Source organism: Silene latifolia, chromosome 1 (genome assembly GCF_048544455.1).
Source record: "Silene latifolia isolate original U9 population chromosome 1, ASM4854445v1, whole genome shotgun sequence".
Lineage (NCBI taxonomy): Eukaryota > Viridiplantae > Streptophyta > Magnoliopsida > Caryophyllales > Caryophyllaceae > Silene > Silene latifolia.
In genome coordinates this window covers 32,670,998-32,691,615 of record NC_133526.1, presented here as the reverse complement: position 1 = coordinate 32,691,615, position 20,618 = coordinate 32,670,998, and the positions used below count along the sequence as shown (strand labels likewise).

At 37.9% G+C, this 20,618-nt stretch overlaps 2 protein-coding genes across 2 annotated transcripts; one reads left to right on the top strand and one right to left on the bottom strand.

The window, feature by feature from the left end:
- The first annotated feature begins 1,443 nt into the window (after positions 1-1,443).
- On the top strand, positions 1,444-15,963 carry LOC141602565 (uncharacterized). Its single transcript, XM_074422785.1, has 14 exons — positions 1,444-1,772; positions 3,151-3,287; positions 3,385-3,527; positions 4,353-4,498; positions 5,242-5,321; positions 5,493-5,750; positions 6,814-6,924; positions 7,997-8,119; positions 8,266-8,387; positions 8,471-8,540; positions 9,917-10,009; positions 10,649-10,776; positions 15,290-15,431; positions 15,582-15,963. Exons 1-14 carry the CDS (start codon positions 1,673-1,675, stop codon positions 15,708-15,710), a joined length of 1,782 nt encoding a protein of 593 aa, XP_074278886.1. The 5' UTR covers positions 1,444-1,672; the 3' UTR covers positions 15,711-15,963.
- A 70-nt stretch (positions 15,964-16,033) lies between these two features.
- LOC141602579 (EG45-like domain containing protein) lies at positions 16,034-17,512 on the bottom strand. Its single transcript, XM_074422789.1, has 3 exons — positions 17,284-17,512; positions 16,844-17,123; positions 16,034-16,313 (listed from the first exon to the last, which is right to left on the bottom strand). The coding sequence occupies exons 1-3, from the start codon at positions 17,387-17,389 to the stop codon at positions 16,307-16,309; spliced, it is 393 nt and encodes a 130-aa protein (XP_074278890.1). The 5' UTR covers positions 17,390-17,512; the 3' UTR covers positions 16,034-16,306.
- Between the last annotated feature and the right edge of the window lie 3,106 nt (positions 17,513-20,618).

Sequence of the window (20,618 nt, the reverse complement as noted above, 5' to 3'; positions counted from 1 at the left end):
ATGTTCTTTAGACAAGAAATGAGCCGCAGAAAGAGATTGATTAGAATATGGGTTTGACTGATAAATGAAAACGAGTTCTAATCAAGGCCAAGTTTTATACTCCCTCCTATTCTCCATTTTCTTCCTTATTTCCTAAAACGGATTATTCAGGTTTTCTTCCCCTTTCCTTTTTTGGAAACTTTTAATCTTATTTTATTCATTCATCTCTCCTATCACCAAACCCCACTCATCTCACAATTCCTTATTTTATTCATAATTATTCATTCCTCTCTCCTATCATCAAACCCCACCCAACTCACAATTCCTTATTTTATTCATTCCTCTCTCCTATCACCAAATCCCACCCAACTCACAATTCATACTTTATTACCCTCCTTAATTCTTGTGCCCCCAACAAATGGGAAGAATATGGAGAATAGGAGGGAGTATTCACTTATTTAAATTTAATATCAAATACTTTTACAAAAATAAAATCGAACGTTTACAACTAAAAAATATATATTTAATTAAATTTAAATGACGTGTCCCATGTCCTAAATTTCATGGGATGCCATATCACGTGTTCGTGTCCGTTTTGGTGCTACCTAGGGTTCAAGTGAGGGATGCGAGAATAACATAGCGTACTGAGACCGTAAAGATTTATTCACTTTTAACATTATAAAAAAAAATTATTATTATTATTTTTTAAACTTTAGGCGTCGGTTTTAAATGCAACCGTAGCCTTTTCTTTTTTTTCCCAAGGATTTGGCTACGGTTATTGCTTTATAACCGTAGCCTTTAATAAAAGGCTACGGTTATTTATTACAACCGTAGCCTTTTCCACTAGCCAAGTGTACTTTTTCTACTAGTGAGAAGACTCCCAGCCGGGTGGTGCATCGGCAGTCGGCCAGCCGGTTGGGACGTGTTAGTTGGAGGGGCAGCTTGGTGATGGTTGGTGTCGGAGTGGCAGCGGTAGGGGTTGAAAATGGGTGGTTAAGGTGGGTGAAGGAATGTAAATGGTTATCCTTGAGGGGTGAGGTGAATGGAAATAAAGGAGTTCTAGGGTAAGGGAGGAAATCTCATACCCTTTGTTTGTGTCAAACAAACACAAACAAAGAGAATCATTTACTTTAATTCCTTTTCCCTTTCTTTTAAACCCCAAACCAAACAACCCCTTAAAGTAAGAAAGATAAATAATAAAAGAGATTGAGATGAGGAATAAGGATAAATATGGTTAAAAGAGTAAAATTAAAAGATTGAGGAATAATTAAGTGGATGAGTAAGAAGTGATAAAAGAGAGTTAGATGAGAAGAATAAAAACTCATGGTTGGAGATGGTCTTAAGGATGATCGCCTACTTGTCTCTCGTCTTCCGGAAAAGTTTCCTTTTTCACTTACCCGACAAAAGATGAATTGCCAATTGCCATGTGAGCATATGAGAGTGTATGCCCTAAAGTTTGGGAGAAGAAAATTACCCGCCATATTTGGCATTCCTTCGTATCAATCATCTAACGGCATATATAAAGCCAAGTCATCAATTTGTCGTAACCACCAAATACCTTCCACGTGTAATAACACAGTACAGCCACGTCGACGCTACTGCAATTCTTTCGCCATTTCTCTTCTTCTTCCTCCCATATTCTGTATTCTGTATATCAGAGAAGAGAATTATTGGTATTTTTTTAATCTCGGAAATGACGATACTGAAGCGAATTGCTCAATTTTCGTTGAATAATTCTCGCCTAATTATCCGTAGTAACCCTAATTTCATCCGCCATTACTCTGTTCGTCAAGGTACATGATCCTATTTTCATCTTTTACACAAAATTATGCATCTAATCCATCGTTGTTTTACAAAGCTTATTGTAATAGGAGTACATGTTTTTTGAATCTTGATCATGCTGAATCATATTTGCGTCGATGAATTTCTCATAATTTGATTGAATTTATGTTTATTTTAATTGTACAAAAATTGACTAAGAAGTCTAGAGATTGTCTAATTAATTATTCCTTGGCTGCATTGGTTTGATTCTAAGTACTTTAATCCACTTCGTAAAAGTTTAGAAAGATGGAAAATGCTGAGAATTTTTCATGCCAATCTATCGCTGAGTCGTATTCGATGTTATTGTAGTAATCAATTGCTATTTACTAATCAATGTTTCCACATACAAAAACTTTGATTTTTTGTATTTTGGTGGGGGTAGTTAGATTCTTATAGTGTTTCAGTGTGCTAACTCAAAGAAAACATTTGAATTAGTGTGTTGTAACTCATCACTATGATGAGTATGATCCTACAGTCTCTAGTTAGGCTGATGAAGTGCTTGTGGCTATTGGCTTCTAGCCCTCAACCCATGATTGCGTAGACGTTAGTGTTTATTGAGTCACTAATTTGGAACAATTGCAAGTGAGGGATAAGGTGATAGACCGTGTTTTTGAGGATCTAAATATGGGATATTGCGATCTTACATTCTTTAGAAATGAGAAAGGGTTGGTTCGTTAGTTTTGGAGGATTTTGCACGGATAGGTGGAATAAAATTCATGACAACTGACATTAATATATTAACATAGCATGTTATCACTGGCCTTGGGTAGGCTGGGATTGAATTTCACCTTCCAACTTCACTTGGTTGCAATTGATGCTGAGGCTTCTTGCTTTCTTTTCTCAATTCTACCTACAGCCAATCGCAATTAGACTTTTTTGTAAATTTAGTTTCTTGTCATGAAACCTTTTTCGACTTCCTTCTTTCAGACTTAAATGGTGTCTTTTATCTGAGTCGCATGATGTAGAATAGTATGAGCACTTATGGGATAATGGATAATGCCTTTTTTTTTTAAAGTCATGAAACTATTTTACCTATTAAAATTTGGGTTTCATCAATATTTGCACCTGGTCCTGCTACCTTGTTATACGGCGTTTTGCAAGTTTGTTCATCTAGTTTATTCTGTTGCTTTTGAGTATGAACTAACTAACCAAGGGCATATGATTGCTAGTTTGCTACACCAAATTTCATAAGGTTATCTTTGAGGGTTCAACTAAACCCCATGAAAGCCCACTAGAATCGCCACTGTATCTGGTCCTGCCACTTTGTAATGCGACATTATTGAATTTTTTCATCTAGTAGTATGCAAGTCAATGTGCATTCATAATACTAATTAGAGATATTTCATACAGGACCATATGTACAGTATAAGAATCTTGTTGAACAAGGGAAGTTGCAACATGATACATACCAGGAAAGAGTAGCCTCAGAGTTGGAACATCTTCTTGCAAGGCTGGAACAATATGAGAAAGACATGGAAGATTATCATGTACGACATTTCTTAGTGCACCATGAGATACTGTCTTTGATGAATTATTATGGCGTGGATGACATTATTTGCACCATTGTCGGACTTACAATAACAGGAAAAATTAGCTAACTGGGAGAAGAAGAGGGAGGATGAGCACCGCGGCATATTAATGCAAGAAGCAGAGCACATACAACAGAATGACATGTGGTCATCTATTAAGAAGAAGCCAAAAAAGCTAGTTGATAGCTGGGTATCTCGGTGCGATTTTCTGTTTTAAATTACTTCTCCTGCAGTTTCCCTAATCATTGAATTGATAGGTCCATAATTGAATGAACATATCCTTAATTTCTTAGGCTGTACTGGGGAAAAAACTCAAAATGCTTGTTGTATCTATTTGTGATAATGTAGTCAACTGAAAATTCTGAATCTAATTTTTTGTCTGTTTCTCTCCTATTGTTGTTGGGGGTGGTAGAGGAGAAAGTGTGTGATGAATATGCATCTTCCCATCCTGCAGAAAATTTGTTCATGTTTAAGCCCTATTCTTAAAAACATGATACCCGAATTACTCTATTTCTTCAAAGCTGTAAAACATAGGGTAACGTAAATCCCACAAAATGATTTGTTTGAAATATGTACTCCGTAATAATTATGACATGAAGTATTTACTTTCGTAAGGTAGAAATGTGAAAAATAAATGATTACGAGCACTAAATTAAGAAGAGATACCTAGTTTGCCACTTTGCCGGCATTTTTAGGTTTGGATCGTTACTCCTAATGGAAAGTTATGATTTTCACTCTATTCTTCCCAATGGCTATTTGTGTTTATCAATCCAGCTTTGTTTTTTCTTGTTGATGGGAAAAAAGGGAGCTACTCTGCCCATTATCAATTGGTTGAGATGGAACCTCCTTGAACTTATGAAGTGGATAATCTCCTCCTCGATGGGCACAACTCAGGCCCACATGCGAATTTAATAGTTAACCTGAGGCCGAGGGCCTTAAATTGTAAATTTTCCTTTCGTTTTAATAATTTGTAGTGTAGCAGCCTATGGTGCTTTAATGAGTGCAATTATGGTCTTGTTTCAGGAAGATGCCTCAGGGAGTTGAACCCGGAGTTGGAAAATGGGTATCATATCTTAACCGGGAGAGGAAGCTAGATTCATTGGTTGGGCCCCGGCCAACTGCTCCTGTGGCTCCTAAAGGATTATATTTGTATGGAAATGTTGGAAGTGGTAAACTGTTATTTTCTGCATATGCTTAGACCAGCGTTTTTTTTCTTGTTTTGAAGGTTATTCCTTCTGCTTTGTTTCGAAGTTCATTTCACTTTGTTTACATAAATCAGTGCATTTGGTGGGAGTGGTTATTTCCTTCTTGACGCCCAATGATGTTGGAACTTTGTCAGCAAAATGTAGTGAGCCCGATATTCTCAACATGGATGATTTTATTTATATGTTGAAATTGTTATATTACAATATTATGGGGGAGAGTGGAGAGATTATAGTAGTATATGAGAATGTTCTCGATGCAACTAAATAGTTGGATGACTCGCTACTTTTCTAGCTTAATCTTAATGTTAGATGCTCTTAATTAGTTCTAGATTATTTTAGAGTACTTTTTACTTTTCTTTGTAGACTTTACTTAATTATACAAGAATTTTCGAGATTAATATTTTCAACAAATGACTGATGGCATCCCTTAGGGTCTGTTTGGATAGGAGGATTTGGAGGGAAAGAGAGGGGAGGGAAAATGAATCCCTCCACTTCCCCCCTCCAAGCCAAATTATTTCCTCCAACAAAGACAAGATTTGGAGGGAAAATGACCTCCTCCATTATCCCTCCCCTTCCCTTCCATCCCTTTCTCTTCCCTCCTTCTCCCTCCCCTCCCTTTCCCTCCACTTTTGCTATCCAAACACACCCTTAGTCTTTGTTGCTTTCAACAGAGGATATCTTAATTGCTTTATTGACTGTGCTTGTAGGAAAAACTATGCTTATGGACATGTTTTATACTGCTACTGAAGGACTTGTTAAGTACCGGCGAAGGTTTCACTTTCATGAGGTAATAAATGTTTTATGAAGAAAAAAGAACGACAAAGGGAATTAAACGAATCATACTTGGTGCAATGGATTTGGAAGAAGAGAGTAGAAAATGGAAAAACTGAGGAACCCTGATACGTTTAACCAATTATTTAATGGCCTGATATGCATTTCATGATCATTCACTGGGCAGGCTATGCTTGAGATTCATGAACATATGCATAAATTATGGAAGAATCAGATGGAGGAAAAATCCTTGCAAACAAGTATATCTGGTTGGATTAAGAACCTGCCTTTTGACAATAAAGTCAAAGAATGGTTAGCTGCTGAAGAGCAATATAAGCAAGAAGTACAGGTGAAAAACATTCTTCCTGCTGTGGCAGACAAGTTTTTGGTAGATCGGCAGAATGGGGAAAGAGGAGCCAGCGTTCTTTGTTTTGACGAGATACAGGTTAGTTTCATGTACCTTACTAGATATTTGTATACCCCTCTCTATGTTGTATGTCTCTCTCAATTAAATGATGCCAGCTAAAATCTCTTTCCCCAGAGGAGGACAGGGAAGTCATGATGAGATTTTTTTTTCTTATATATATTTTTTATTATTATCATGGATTATATTTGGAAGTAACCTATTTGAGTTAATAACGTGGAGAAAAGTTTGCGTTTATCTGACATTTCTTACTCGCTATTTGTGGGAGCCCTTGAGGCAGTGGGGTAATGACATTGTTTAGCAAATTCAGCTTTCTTCTAGATTGCTGTTGCTAGACATTTTAAGCCATACAGGACTGAACATGAGCTAATACATTATTGGCTCTATATAAGTCAGTGTTTTCCTTTCTATTTTATCAACGTTGAATCATAGCCAAGTAACATGGAAAATGTACAGAACATTCTATGTAATAGAGAGCAATTAATATAATAATAAACTGATGTGCGTAGGATTAAGTTGATCAATCTTGCATATTCAAATAGTTTTTTTTTTTTTTTTTTTTGACATGAATATCTATTGAGATTGCTTTTTGAGCCTTTTACCCTGAAGTGATCGGTGTCTTGTATTTTAACGAGAGACATTCCTGGAGGAGTTAATGTGTCGAGGTCCTGCAATGTAGTAATATGTTATTTCTGAGAGGATCTGTCATGGCCCATGGGTGTTTATTGGGCTTTAGCATGTGTAATATGATGGGGATTGGGGAACTTTGCCCAACATGTGTTGACTTGTGGACAAGAACGTGACAGAACCCTTCAAGTGATGAGCAGTAAATTATCTCATTTGGACTCTGAGACTTGCTTAAGCACGCAAGGCATTGGATGTTACTTCCTATAAGTCACGGACATTGTCATCTAGTTGAGATTATTCTTTGTTTTGTAGCTTGCTTAGGTGGTTTAGCAAAGCCTGAAATTTTGATGTATGAAGCATCCACTAACGGAATGCATTGTTTATACTAGGAATTATTTTGTAACAAAGTTGAGCGGGCATGTCATCTTAATATTGTCATCCTTTTGCTTTCAATCAGACTGTTGATGTATTTGCTATTGTGGCATTGTCTGGAATTGTCAGCAGATTGCTAAGCACTGGAACTGTGCTTGTAGCCACAAGTAATCGAGCTCCAACAGACTTGAATCAGGTACCATTCTAGTAGTAGTTGCAACATGAGCTTATAATTGTGTATTATGTGAGAGCTTGTGCCTTCTTTCTTTCTTTTTTGGTAGGGGGTCAGGGGTGAAGGTCCTTATCAGTCGTTCACAATATGTCAATATTTCCATCTCCATTTTTGCATGCCAGTTCTACAATTTTCATTTTTGGATATGATAATTGCGCTGTTGCCTTGTTGGTCAATCCTCCATCAAGGAGTCAAGGACACAGATTTCATTTGAAGTGTTAGAACATGCGAATGGGCAAATGGGCCTGGGCCTTACTCGAATGGAGGAGAGACAGACTACTTAACAAACACAAGGGAGGGTCCATTTTAAAACCAATTAGCAATAGGAGGAGTAGCCCCCTTGGTTATTATGTGGTACAATCTCTCTTCTCCAAACAATGTGGGGCACTCACACGTGGGTTTTATATTCTAACACACCCCCCTCACATGTGAGATTCCTTCGAAACCCAGGGAAAAACCATGGGAGCTCACCGGAGTGGGAATTATCGCATCCTCAAAGAGGCCCTCCACCGGTGGCATAATTTGGGGCCACCTTGGGCTTTGAAACCATGTTAGAACATGCAAATGGGCCTGGACCTTACCCGAGCAGATGAGAGACGGACTACTTGACAAACACAAGGGAGGTTCCATCCTAAAACCAATTGGCAATAGGAATAGCCTTGGTTAGAAAGTGGTACAATCTCTCTTCTCCAACCAATGTGGGACACTGGGTTTTATATTCTAACACGAAGTATGAGGTTGTGCCTGATTTTCCTTGTTATATTGCTCCCTTTATGGCCTCTTGTGATGCACAACTGCTAGACGCTTCACTAGTGGACTGATTCCCTTCTCGATTTGGAACCTTGTGACAGTAAAAATGGATTTGAATGATTTCTTTTGGTCTAGGATGTTTATATGACTGTTTCAATATTCAGGTTGGCTTTTCATTGGTCATTAATGATATAAGGAGTGGTGAGTGGTCATTCTGGATCAACGTAATCATTTATTCTGTTAGTCTCTAACTGGCCCTTGGGCCAAAAAAATGTCATATATGTAGGATGGGATGCAGAAAGAGATTTTCTTACAGTTAGTTGAGAAACTTGAAGATCACTGCGAAATTGTTCCTATTGGAAGTGAGATTGATTATCGCCGGCTTATTGCTCAGAGGTCTGTGAACCAGGTGAGATGCATCCCCACCAATGATACTACTCCCTCTGGCGGAATTTTGTGGATTACCTTGTGGTGCACGGACATTTTATATCTTGCTTGCATGATTGCTATGGTTGATTGATTCATTCCAACATGGGAAATCTCTTTCATGGGCAGGTTCATTACTTTCATCCTTTAGATAGTGATGCTGTTCACGAATTTGACAAGATGTGGAGTGAGGTCACCAGTCAGTCTGGAGGAGTTGTGACAACTATGACCCTTCCGGTTATGTTTGGGAGGTACTGTCCGTTTCTCCCAGTTTGTTGTAAACTGTATTAACTCATATTGTGGAATTCCGACCTAATGATGGATTTTCACACAGGACAATAGAAGTTCCTGAAAGTTGCAATGGGGTGGCACGGTTTTCATTTGATTACCTCTGCGGTCGAGCGGTAAAGTGCTTTTTTGTCCTTCTTTGTTTTCACGAGGTTTTATGTCTGAAATCATTTATTTTCACAGCCAAGGATAATGTTTATTTTATGCTTGCTTTTGTTTATAATATAATGCAGAGGCATGTTATTACCTGATTATGAATATCACAGAATGCTTGCTTAAACCTCCTTAGGTCTATATCTTAACTCAAGCTCTTTAAAAGAGATGTTTCGTCACCAATTTTCTACAATCAGCCTTTGACCTCCCTATGTATATACGCTCAATCCCAAATCCCTGTTCTCTTCGTCAAATTTCTACATGCACTCTCTTATGATAGCCTTTGGTATTGGGCCAATTCAGTATGGTCGATTTTGATGCTCAAGTAAATATGGAATCCACTTTGGAATTGGTTGAAATGAAGAGAGATTCCTCTTGTTTCTAAGCACTAGATGCATTATGCAGAGTTTAGTAAGCCAATGTTTCATTTTAGTGGCATTAGTGGTGGTGACGAAAGAACCTTAGTTGGGTGACCTTAGCAGCTTTTGAGGATGACTGTGTTTGTGAGGCCTCTAGGGTCAGGTCAATTGAGGATGTTGGAAAGTTATTGAGACTTAAGCCATATGTCTCCGCTACCATTGATTTGCAATGATTCCCTGGGGTAGATTGCAAGCTTTATCTTCATGGTCTCCTTCTGTATGTGTATGAGCGTAACCCCTAGTTTTTTTAACAGGTGCACCCCTCGTGTCTTCTTGTACATGTGCATCACTCCCTTGGTGGGTCGTTTAATTAATATCATGCATTTATATATAAAAATGCGCGGACTTCCAGTAATCTCACCGTAGACTTCTATATCAGTTTATAAAGGGAAATGATTTCTTTTCCACTCAAGAGTATAGCAACCGTAGCAGTAAAGAAGATTATGATGTGCTCAGAACCTTTTAAGCAAAATTGATATATTCTTTCTTATAGCAATCCTGGCTCCTGAGACCAATATCCATAGTTTTTGCTTAGAATTGGAATTAAAAAGGTAAGTAAATCATAAAGTTCACTATGGAGTATTGATTATGGGGGACATGGTCCTCAAGACATTTCCCAAATGAGAACTAATTTTAAGTTATGTGGTTTCGCTTCCTATAGTACTTGTTATTTTGTTAGTTCTTTCTTCATAATCCTTCGTTATATTTAGAAATAAAAGCTTAGAGCTTTCTGCTGTAGAGTACGCCAATATGTAGTGTTAATGATAGCTTACTCAGGCTTCTGCCATACTTGGTGCTCTTCATAAATATCCTAGTGAAGCCTTTCAATCGTTAAAATTCCCGAATTGGCTTGTTCATTATCTTTCTATCCATATCTATCATTATATGAAAGTTTTTTGACATTTTTTTTATGCTGTTAGGTTGGTGCAGCTGATTATATCGCAATAGCTAACAATTTCCACACCATCTTTATTTCTCATATCCCTGTAATGAGCATGCGTATCCGCGACAAGGTATCCCTCTTGACTATAAGGCTGCCAAAAGAAGTGATTAGAACTTCCATTTTGTTTTTTGTCGGTCATTTGCGGCATATATGTGAATTTTTTTGTAACCCTACAAACTGCTATCTAATACTCATGACGCATGAGCCACGCCTCTATAGCTAAAATGTCACATGACATATATTGAAACAAAATGAGTAACATTCGCACCGTATGATCAAATTAAAGCCTTAAAGGGAAAAAAAAGCAAACTGAAAGCGGTTAAATAGGACTATGGCAGGACAAAGTTAATGTTCAGCAATCAGCATACATGGGCAAAGGCCTTGAACACAATCTCTAATTAATGTTGCTTAATCTTTTTTTTTTCTTTATGAGCATGGATATATTTAATATTTCATCTCTAAAAACAAAGTTTGATTCATGACTGCTTTTTCTCATAAATACATTGGAGGATATACAATAAGTGAACGATGAGAACGTGAATGCTGGCAGTTGTCGTGTGGAATACATTTGAAAGTAATTGTAACCTAACATTGCCTATTAAAATACAGGGTTTATCATTTGATACATTGTTCTTCTCATCTGTTAGTAGTTTGTGAGATGTAACCTGATTCAGTTTTTACAAAATTTCACGTGTTTTTGTGGCATCAGGCACGTAGATTTATTACTCTGATAGATGAGGTATACAATCGTCATTGTCGCCTATTTTGTTCTGCTGCTAGCTCAATAGACGACCTTTTCCAAGGAACGGAAGAAGGAACTCTATTTGATTTGGAAAGGCAAGTTCTTTCCTCGACTTCCATCTTCACTGCTCTCTAGGAATTTTCGTTTTTATTTATATTTATATTTATTACATTTTAACACTGTTGGTGTATGGGGGAGTATAGGAAGTAGAGTGGAGATTAGTAGTTGTTTGTTTAGTTGATTAGTTGAAGGTTGATTAGTTGGTGTTTAGTTTGAAGGAATTAGTTTTTGTATTGATTTGTTGTGAATTCAGGATACACCAAAATGGGAGGGGAGGACCTCTATTTATAGTGCTCCTCCTCCTTCTCCCACATTCTTAGAATTCTCTAGAATAGAGCATTCTAGAGTGACCTAGACTTGTAAGCCTCTAGACTCTTCTATACATACAAAATATCTCTAGAATATTCTAGGTTTCTCTACACACACTTAGAACATTCATGTCTCTTCTAGACCCTTCTAGACTCTTCTAGATTATTCTAGTATGTACATGAGTATTCTAGAACATTCTAGATGTTTCTACATTATTCTAGAATATACTGGAACCTTCTAGAACACTCGGAAAAGTCTCACACTTCAACACTCCTCCTTCGAGACTTTTGGAGTGACGCCCGCCTTTGATCTTAGAAACTCGAACCTTCCTGTCGGTAGAGCCTTGGTTAAAATGTCAGCTAGTTGGAACTCGGATGGGCAATGGAGAAGTTCCACTTCCTTTTCTTGCTCAGCATCTCGAAGTGCATAGAACCTCACTTTCATGTGCTTTGTCTTGCTGAAGCACACTGGATTCTTCGCAATGGCAATTGCTGACTTGTTATCCACCATAACCTTGGTTGCTCTTTCTTGTTTGTAGCCCAAGTCCTCAAGTATCTTCCTTAGCCATATTACTTGATTGACGGCGGTGCAAGCTGTAACGTACTCGGCCTCGGCTGTTGATTGAGCTACGATGTCTTGCTTCTTTGAATTCCATGAGAATACTCCTGAGCCGAAAGTAAATGCATAGCCTGAAGTACTTTTCATGTCATCTACCGATCTTGCCCAGTCACTGTCGGAGTAGGCTATTAATCTTGGATTGTCGCAAGGCTCGTAAAATACTCCAAACTCTAGAGTACCCTTTAGATATCGAAGTATTCTCTTCGCTGTACCCATGTGAACCTCACTTGGTTTGCTCATAAATCTTGATAATAAGCTTGTGGCGAACATAAGATCAGGTCTTGTAGATGTGAGGTAAAGTAAGCTTCCAACCAAGCTTTGGTATTGCTTGAGATCAACTTCTTTTGACCCATCATTTTTGGATAGCTTCTCATTCAAGACCAAAGGAGTAGAAACCGGCTTACAGTTCTCCATCTTGAACCTTTTGAGGATTTCCCGAGCATACTTAGTTTGAGAAATGAAGATTCCATCTTCTGCTTGATGGACTTCCATGCCAAGGAAGAAATTCATTAAGCCCAAATCCGTCATTTCAAACCTTTTCTTCATCTCCTCCTTAAATGTGCATTGTTTCCTGTGACAAGGAGATCATCAACATAGAGAGAAACGATGAGAAGATCACCTTGTTTTTTCTTTACGTATAGTGTATGCTCATTTTTACTCCTCGTGAATCCTTGCTCAAGGAAGTAAGAATCAATCTTGCTGTACCACGCCCTTGGAGCTTGTTTGAGGCCATATAGAGCCTTTTTCAGCTTGCACACCTTTTCTTCATTTCCTTGTGTGACAAAGCCTGGAGGTTGCTCGATGTATATCTCCTCCTCGAGTTCTCCATTAAGGAAGACAGATTTGACATCAAGTTGATAAATTTTCCATCTTTCTTGAAAGCAATTTAGAGCAATAAGAGTCCTTACCGTATCATGACGAGCAACTGGAGCAAATGTGTCTCCGTAGTCTATTCCAGCTTGTTGTGAGTACCCTTTCACGACCAATCTTGCTTTGTACTTATTGATTGAGCCATCTGGATTCAACTTTGTTTTGTAGACCCATTTCACTCCAATCACCTTTCGATCCTTGGGTTTGTCCACTAATTCCCAGGTGTTATTCTTCTTTATCATGTTTATTTCTGTCTCCATTGCGTCTTGCCACTCTTTGTACTTGGAAGCCTCATCATAGTCTCTTGGCTCCTCAAAAGTGAAGATGATTTTCAGCGAGAGCTTTGAATTTTTGAAAGACTTGGAATACTTCTGTTTTTTGTTTCATAAAATATACCCAAGTCATTCGAGTAAAATCATCAATAAACAGGATAAAGTACCTGTTTCCAAGATGAGATAAAGTTCTTTGAGGACCGCATACGTCTGTGTGAACAAGCTCTAGCTTTTTACTTGCCCTCCATGCTTGGCTCTTTGGAAATGGCAGGCGGTGTTGCTTTCCAAGTTGACAAGGCTCACATAGTTCTTTAGTTGCTTGAATCATTGGAAAATCCCGCACAACATTCTGCTTGTATAAGTCGGCTAGTGCACGTAAGTTGAAATGTCCGTACCTTCTATGCCATAGCCAGGTCTCCGCGGCGTGAGCTCGATATGATGACTCTAGACCATACTTCCATTTCAAGGAGAAGCTTTTATTTTCCATGGCAACTTTAGCAATCTCCTTATTTCCGGGGTCATATATGGTGCAATGATTATTTGCAAAGACTAGTGAATAACCATTCTTGATCATTTGTGCCACACTTAGCAAATTTTCAGCAAGATCTGGGACAAACAGCACATCTTTAATGTATTTTGTACCCCGCTTAGTTGGAACAATGATCGTACCTTTGCCCTTCGATGTCAGAACTTCGCCATTCCCCATTCGTACGGAGTTTGGATGAAGTATCCAACTCGCTAAAGATGCTTGAATCATTCGTCATGTGACTTATACAACCACTGTCAATTAGCCATCTACTTTCTTTGCTTGAAGTCTTTGCTTGGCGCAAGATAGAAGAGGTGCTCATTATTAACGCTACTTGAATAATGAGCTTGGTCCTTGGACTCCATTTGTTTTTGTCTACAATCTTTTTTAAAGTGCCCATACTTCTTACAATGGTGACACTGGGGCTTGCCTTTGAAATAGCAATTCTTTTCTGCATGATTATTCTTTCCACAAATGCCACAAGGAGGAAACTTGCCCTTTGATTGTGACATTTGTTTATTGCCACCATCGTCACTTTTCTTCTTCCACCCTCCAGACCGCTTTTCTTTATGTGATGACTTGAACGCATCCTCGGAAGAAGATTCTCCAGTCTTAAATTTTTGATCATAGGCGAGTAAGGATCCAAGTAGCTCGCATGTGAGCTTTGAGAGATCCTTGATTCTTCAATAATGGTGACAATCATGTCGAACTTTTTGGTTAAAGTCGCGAGAATTTTTTGCACGATTCTCGTGTCGGTAATATCTTCGCCATATATCTTCATTTGATTAACTATCTCCGTTACTCTTGAAGTGTAAGTTTGTATGTCTTCATTCTCCCTCATCTTCAAATTTTCGAAATCTTTTCTTAGGGTATTGAGACGTATTGTTCTTATCCTTTCATCACCATGGAATTCTTTTTGGAGTGAATCCCATGCTTCTTTTGCGGTACAAGCCCGCATTATTTTTGGAAAGATGGTCTCCGAAACAGCATTAAAGATGAAAGACAAGGCTTTGGCGTCCTTTATCTCATCCTCATTTATTTTCTTTAAGGATGCTTCGGTGGGTTGAACACCTTCTTGTTGCTTTTCGGGACCATTTTCCACAATCTCCCATAGTGCATTTGATTTTAAGAGAGCCTTCATTTTAATGCACCAATAGTCGTAATTTTCTCCTCCAAAAATTGGAAGGGTAGACGATAGAGTATTTGATGCGGAAGCCATAGTTTTATTTTGTTGCCCTAAGATCTTTAGAGCTCTTGATACCACTTTGTTGGTGTATGGGGGAGTATAGGAAGTAGAGTGGAGATTAGTAGTTGTTTGTTTAGTTGATTAGTTGAAGGTTGATTAGTTGGTGTTTAGTTTGAAGGAATTAGTTTTTGTATTGATTTGTTGAGAATTCAGGATACACCAAAATGGGAGGGGAGGACCTCTATTTATAGTGCTCCTCCTCCTTCTCCCACATTCTTAGAATTCTCTAGAATAGAGCATTCTAGAGTGACCTAGACTTGTAAGCCTCTAGACTCTTCTATACATACAAAATATCTCTAGAATATTCTAGGTTTCTCTACACACACTTAGAACATTCATGTCTCTTCTAGACCCTTCTAGACTCTTCTAGATTATTCTAGTATGTACATGAGTATTCTAGAACATTCTAGATGTTTCTACATTATTCTAGAATATACTGGAACCTTCTAGAACACTCCAGAAAAGTCTCACACTTCAACAAACACATAGCTTCTATGCATGTTCTGAATGTTGGTTTCTGAAGTTTTTCTGTCCGTTATTATACATCTTTGAGGCTGCTTCCTGGATCTTATACAATAATGCTGAGAGAATTTTTTTTTTCATTCCCTTTTATTTATTTATGGTTTTCTTAAGATAATATCTTCCAGTATTGCATCAAGATGACTGTAAACAGATTTACTTAGCGTATTTGGTGTGTTGTCATCCAGCTTTCAGTTTGAAACAGAGATGGAAGGTTCGAAGCTACGAAGGGATGTGTTAGCAGAGGGTAGTGTGACCTCCAGTGATTCCTCAAGTGGGATCATATCTTTATTAACTGCAGAAGAAGAGATGTTCGCGTTTCGACGAGCTGTAAGTGACTATCTCCTTTTCTGGACGCTTATACATTCAATGATATTCATACGCTCCATCTTGATCAATACTGCATCTATTTTATCTGAAACACCAAAGCAATGACCTATTTCTGAGAGCCCCTAACTAATCTTTAGGGCTTCAATGCAGGCCTCCCGGTTGATTGAAATGCAGACACCTTTGTACTTGGATGGAGTTCGTCATCTTCATCCTTCTTTCCAGTGCGAGCGGATTTTTCTCGAGAATGATGGTTCAAGAAATTTGCAGTCTGAAATATAGCCTGAACCTCTACTCTGGTTTAGCATGTCTTTCTTAGAGTACTCGTGTTTGACTAAGTCTTATGTCAGATTGATCAATGAAATTATATGGTTATAAACATTCAGTGAATAAATTTTGTATCAGCTGTTATAACTATTGTCAATAATAATGACATATATTATAGAGGCTCTCATTTTTACTGTAAAAATATGAATTTATCTTTCAAGTTAAACCTTTTTTAAGTGTCTTGATACCTTTAAGTTGCTTCAGTGAGTAACACCTATGTTGGTCTGGTCTCTACTGTGTTTTAAAATGCGCCAGGGGTGAGGTAAAAAGAATGTTCAGGTGCTGCTTTTATGCTTACTATGTATGATTAAACTTTCTACTTCGAGCTTCTATAGTTCTATGTATCTAATATCATTACAAGGAGGAGGATAGAATCATAGAAAGAATTGGAAGTTGGAAGTGAGCATCTTAAACAGGCGGAATTCTGTTGAACTGGCTATGGAGCAGGAACCAGAATGATAAGGTAATTTCCTTCTTCACTTTACTTCAACAGCATCAAGAGCATAATTTTGTTTGTTCTTGTCCTGAAATCTGGAGGCGCTGCTTTTATCTCAAATCCTGAAACATGATTTCTTAGGTTAGGTTGGTTAAGAGTTTTTAGTTGCTATTGCCCATACAAGAAAAACGTACGATTGAATTTGTAAGGACTGGTAAATTTGAACTCTCAATTTTTTGTTGGATTCAGTGTCAATCTTGTTGAACAATCATGTATTCAGCAGATTGCCTCATGCTTTGCATTTTGTCACAAGAAGCTGAACCCATGACCGGGAGCCGTTAGTTTGTCCTTATGTTACTTTGACTCCTCATATTACCTCGCAACTAGTGTCAGACACTACATGGGTATGAGTCTATGACACGTGACACTTTATTTTAAGCCAATGCACGTGGCATTTTTTTTATAAAATAGCCAGTCTAACACTTGGACGCATACCTATGCCGGATACTTCTAAATGAGTCTAATTAGCATAGGGTTTTCGGTTTTCCCTCCTACTTGAAACTGTGTTGCATGTTTTAGGTTTAAAGTCAGCTCTAGTAGCATAGGCGTGTTATGCTGAAGAATAGAAGATATGAAAATATCATATACTTACTGTGCAAATTCAATATTTATTACTGCTTTGGGTGACTTTGAGATGGCACTAAAAGCTTTATCATTAAAAACCAGTGTTGCAGGACATGGAGTGTTTCTGCAGAAATCAACAACTGTTGCAACTATGTTACCATTCTTGCATGGCCGATGTGGACCACTTATGCAGCGCACTTGGTATTGCCTTCCACATGCTGCTCCATCATTCCACAACCCTTCACCTACCGATGCAAAGAATCCATTCTCTGGGAGCTGTTCTTCGCTGTAGCCGCTACATCTTGTAGCTTCATTTGGAACCCCGAAAAAACAGTAAATTGTTAGTTTTTCTTTCAATTAGACGACTACATATGACTAGGATGAACACAGTGTTAAACAAAGAAGGTTCCACGGAATGAGTGTGATAAATGGGTTATGTAGTATTTGTAGCAGTGTATGTGTACTTACGCAGGTAAGGCGGACGATAGAGAGCAGCTGTTCCCACATCAGCTAGAACTATATTCAAATTGGAGTCGAGCCAAATGATACACAAAAGAAGTAGAGTTAACCTCATTATTATTATTTCTGGTATGGAGTTAATATTCCCAATATTTCAGAAAGTATTTATAGCCCGAAAAAGTCAAATGTTGTGTGTGTTGTGGTGGTTAAGCTAAATGCGGATTGAATGCAATCACGCTTCTGCAATCAAAAAGTTTAGGTGTGTTATGCGTGTACAGGTCTCAGTCTCAGCCGTAGATAGTTGGATTTGAGGTCATCCACTTCAGGAAGCATGTCCAACAGTTTCATTTGGTACGCAACTGAGTGGGTGAGTGAGTAGATAGATGAATTCTTAAAGATATGTGTAAAGTTTTACTTGTAGTGCAACTTGTTAGGTATTGCTCTCTTAAGTCTCATTGAAAACAGACATATCCGTCACAAGCTGAAGACGGGACAAATAATATCCAAGTGGGTAGATAAGACAAAAGCAGACTTATCGACTCACTTGGGTATTACTTTAACCCATTTCAGCTTGTGACGGATATATGTCCGTCTTCAATGAGAATTTGTGTACTTCTAGTAGGAATTAGGACAAAGTGTAACTTTATTTCTTCAACCATTCATTTGCATGGATTTAATCCAAAAAACTAAAGGATAGTTTGATTTATGAGATTGGATGAAAAAGGATTAGAATATGATATTAATTCAGTTTAGAACTCCGTAATTCTTGGTTGTTTTTTCTTTTTCTGAAAGTAAAGAATAGTTCATTAATAGAACGTGTTATATGACACTTGATGAACAGTGGACACCTAACACAGAACATGTGAGAAAGGTGCATAAGGTGCGCGGTCAATATCGTACTATAATAAACAGTAGACACCTAACGCAGTAATTGCCCAACACGAAGATATTCCCGCACAACAGTTTTCAATGCATGTGTTTTCCTCTATTTACCTCTTTAATTCATGAAGACCGTCAACAACCTTTATATTACCACCGTTACGGCCACTCCCACACACCTATGTGGCTGCCCATGTCAAACAGCGGACTACCATCGAACCACCAAAAACAAGACATCCAAGTACACCAATATCCCCACCATAACATTGAAGGAAGACACTCATAATAATTAATAAGTCGATGGAATGCAAAATTAAAGGAAGTCGAGTTATCAAGTCAAAGATGTTTCCTCTAGATTGTTTAAATTGGTAGTGAAGTGAAGCCTTTTACTTTCGATTGTGGGTAAGTCAAATCCTTTGGCTAATAGAAGCTGCTCTTTGTGCTGCTATACTTATTATAAACGTTGACTATCTGGGGTGGCGTCTGCTATGCGGTAAAGCGGACTAAAGGCTACTATAATAAGTATTGTACCATCAATATACATCTATCCAAAGTTATGTGTGATTTTTCCGAGTTATTTTAAAGTTTTTTTTTTCATATATAAGTGGGTGAGTTGAGATACCTTGCACTATAACTCAACTTTTTTAAAATAAAACTCGAAAACTTTAGTACATAACTCAGATGTTACACCAATTGTATTAATTGTTGGGATAGTCTATTAATATGACCCAAAAAACTACCATTAATGCAAATACAAGAGAAGGCCGGGAACATTGATCCTAATGAATTCTTGAACCATATCTAATTAAGCACTAGAGCTGGTCATCAGCACGGGCTGACCCGACCCGCCTTTGGCCGGTCATTTTAGCAAAAATAAATAAATAAATAAATTGATAAGGTCCGCCAGCCTGGCCCGGGTCAAGCATATCCCAGCCCGGCCCGACCCGGCCAAGCCCGCCCCCTCTCCTTGGCCTGGCCTGGGTCTGACCAGATGAGCCCGGCCCGGTCCTAGCCCGGCCCGAGTACAGGTCTACTAAGCACATCATTTCCAGTAGAACCCATAAGGGCATCCACAGTAGATGAACCTCTAAAGAGGTTTGTCACATGACACATCACCAAATTAACAAACCTCTCCAATCATAGCAAACCTATACATAACAATAGACAAACCTTTCAAAGTTCATGTTATATGATAAGACACATTAAGTAGGTGTTATTTTGGATGTATTTGTGCAAATTGGTGGTTTTGCGATGGTCTTTAATGTGCTTTGTGGATTAATTTGTTAATCAGCTTTGTTCTTGGCAACATATGAGATTTAGAGATGATTTTGGTACTTTGATTAATCATGGAGATTGTTAATGGAGTCGGGATTTGAAGTCATGTGTGACCTAAAGAAAAAGTGAAGAGTGATGGTTGAAGAGAAGAAAACGAAGCTAGGTGCAACCAATGAGGTCGAACGTAGGTCGAACTAAAAGAAGAAAACTTCCAGCAGTTATATTCGAGCAACATTCGACCAACATTCGAGTCGCGTGTGCCTGTACGTCATATTGATTTCGCGACATTAGACCAACATTCGAGCTACACGCAAGGTCTGTAGTTACATTCGACCTTGTGTAGACTCGTCATATCATACCTTGTTATTTTATTTTAATTGGTTTGTTCCGACTTTATTATTATATTTTTCCTAATCCAGCTAATTACCTAATTACTATTTAAGCTTAGTTTTTAGTTTTTGATTTTTGAGAAAACACTTTTCACTTTTGCAATTCTTTCAGAAAACCTTATTATTCTAAATCTAGTATGAGGAACTAATTTTTCCTTTCTTCGCTCAACTTTTGACCGAGTAATCTATTGTGAGATCGTCTTTACCTTTTATCTTTCAAGTATTGTTCTAATCTCTTATTCTTTATAGATACAAATATTAAACACAACAAAAGACAATGTCGGGTAGGCAAATCAAGTTGATGGGGTACGAAAAAATAGGGGCGAGAGTGATTTTATGAGCTAATATTGTATTCTAGTTGTCTTTGCTTGTTTTGTCACATTTTGTAGGAAGTTGAGCTTTTAGAAGCTTATTCCATCACTTGTGCAAGTAACTAGAAGCAAGGCTAAGTAAAGAAGCAAACATTGGACCAATTTTGAAGTGTTAGATGGATTTGCATGCATAAAGATATGGATTAAAATGAGAAATGCAAAATAAGGTCTTATGCAAAGTCAAGCCCAAGATTTGAAGTCCAACTAAGGTGGAAACTTTGGATGCTTAGTGAAGTTTTGGATGCTAATATCACATTTAACCGGATGAATTAAGATGGGATTAGTGGCTCACATTGGATCCCCTTGACATTTAATCAAGAAGTGAAGAGATTTGAAGCAAGCTTTGAGATGTTCATTGGATGCTCTTAGGATGCTCACTAAGCATTTAACCGGAGGATGATTCCTTTGTTAATTAATCAAGCAATTAATA

What these genes read in the sequence shown, in the direction of transcription:
- LOC141602565 (XM_074422785.1), top strand. Translation starts at nt 1,673, where the DNA reads ATGACGATACTGAAGCGAATTGCTCAATTTTCGTTGAATAATTCTCGC. An exon ending in CCATTACTCTGTTCGTCAAG is followed by an intron (nt 1,773 to 3,150) that starts GTACATGATCCT and finishes TATTTCATACAG; the next exon opens with GACCATATGTACAGTATAAG. An exon ending in CTCCAACAGACTTGAATCAG is followed by an intron (nt 6,925 to 7,996) that starts GTACCATTCTAG and finishes TCATATATGTAG; the next exon opens with GATGGGATGCAGAAAGAGAT.
- LOC141602579 (XM_074422789.1), bottom strand. Translation starts at nt 17,389, where the DNA reads ATGAGGTTAACTCTACTTCTTTTGTGTATCATTTGGCTCGACTCCAAT. An exon ending in CTATCGTCCGCCTTACCTGC is followed by an intron (nt 17,124 to 17,283) that starts GTAAGTACACAT and finishes TTCCAAATGAAG; the next exon opens with CTACAAGATGTAGCGGCTAC.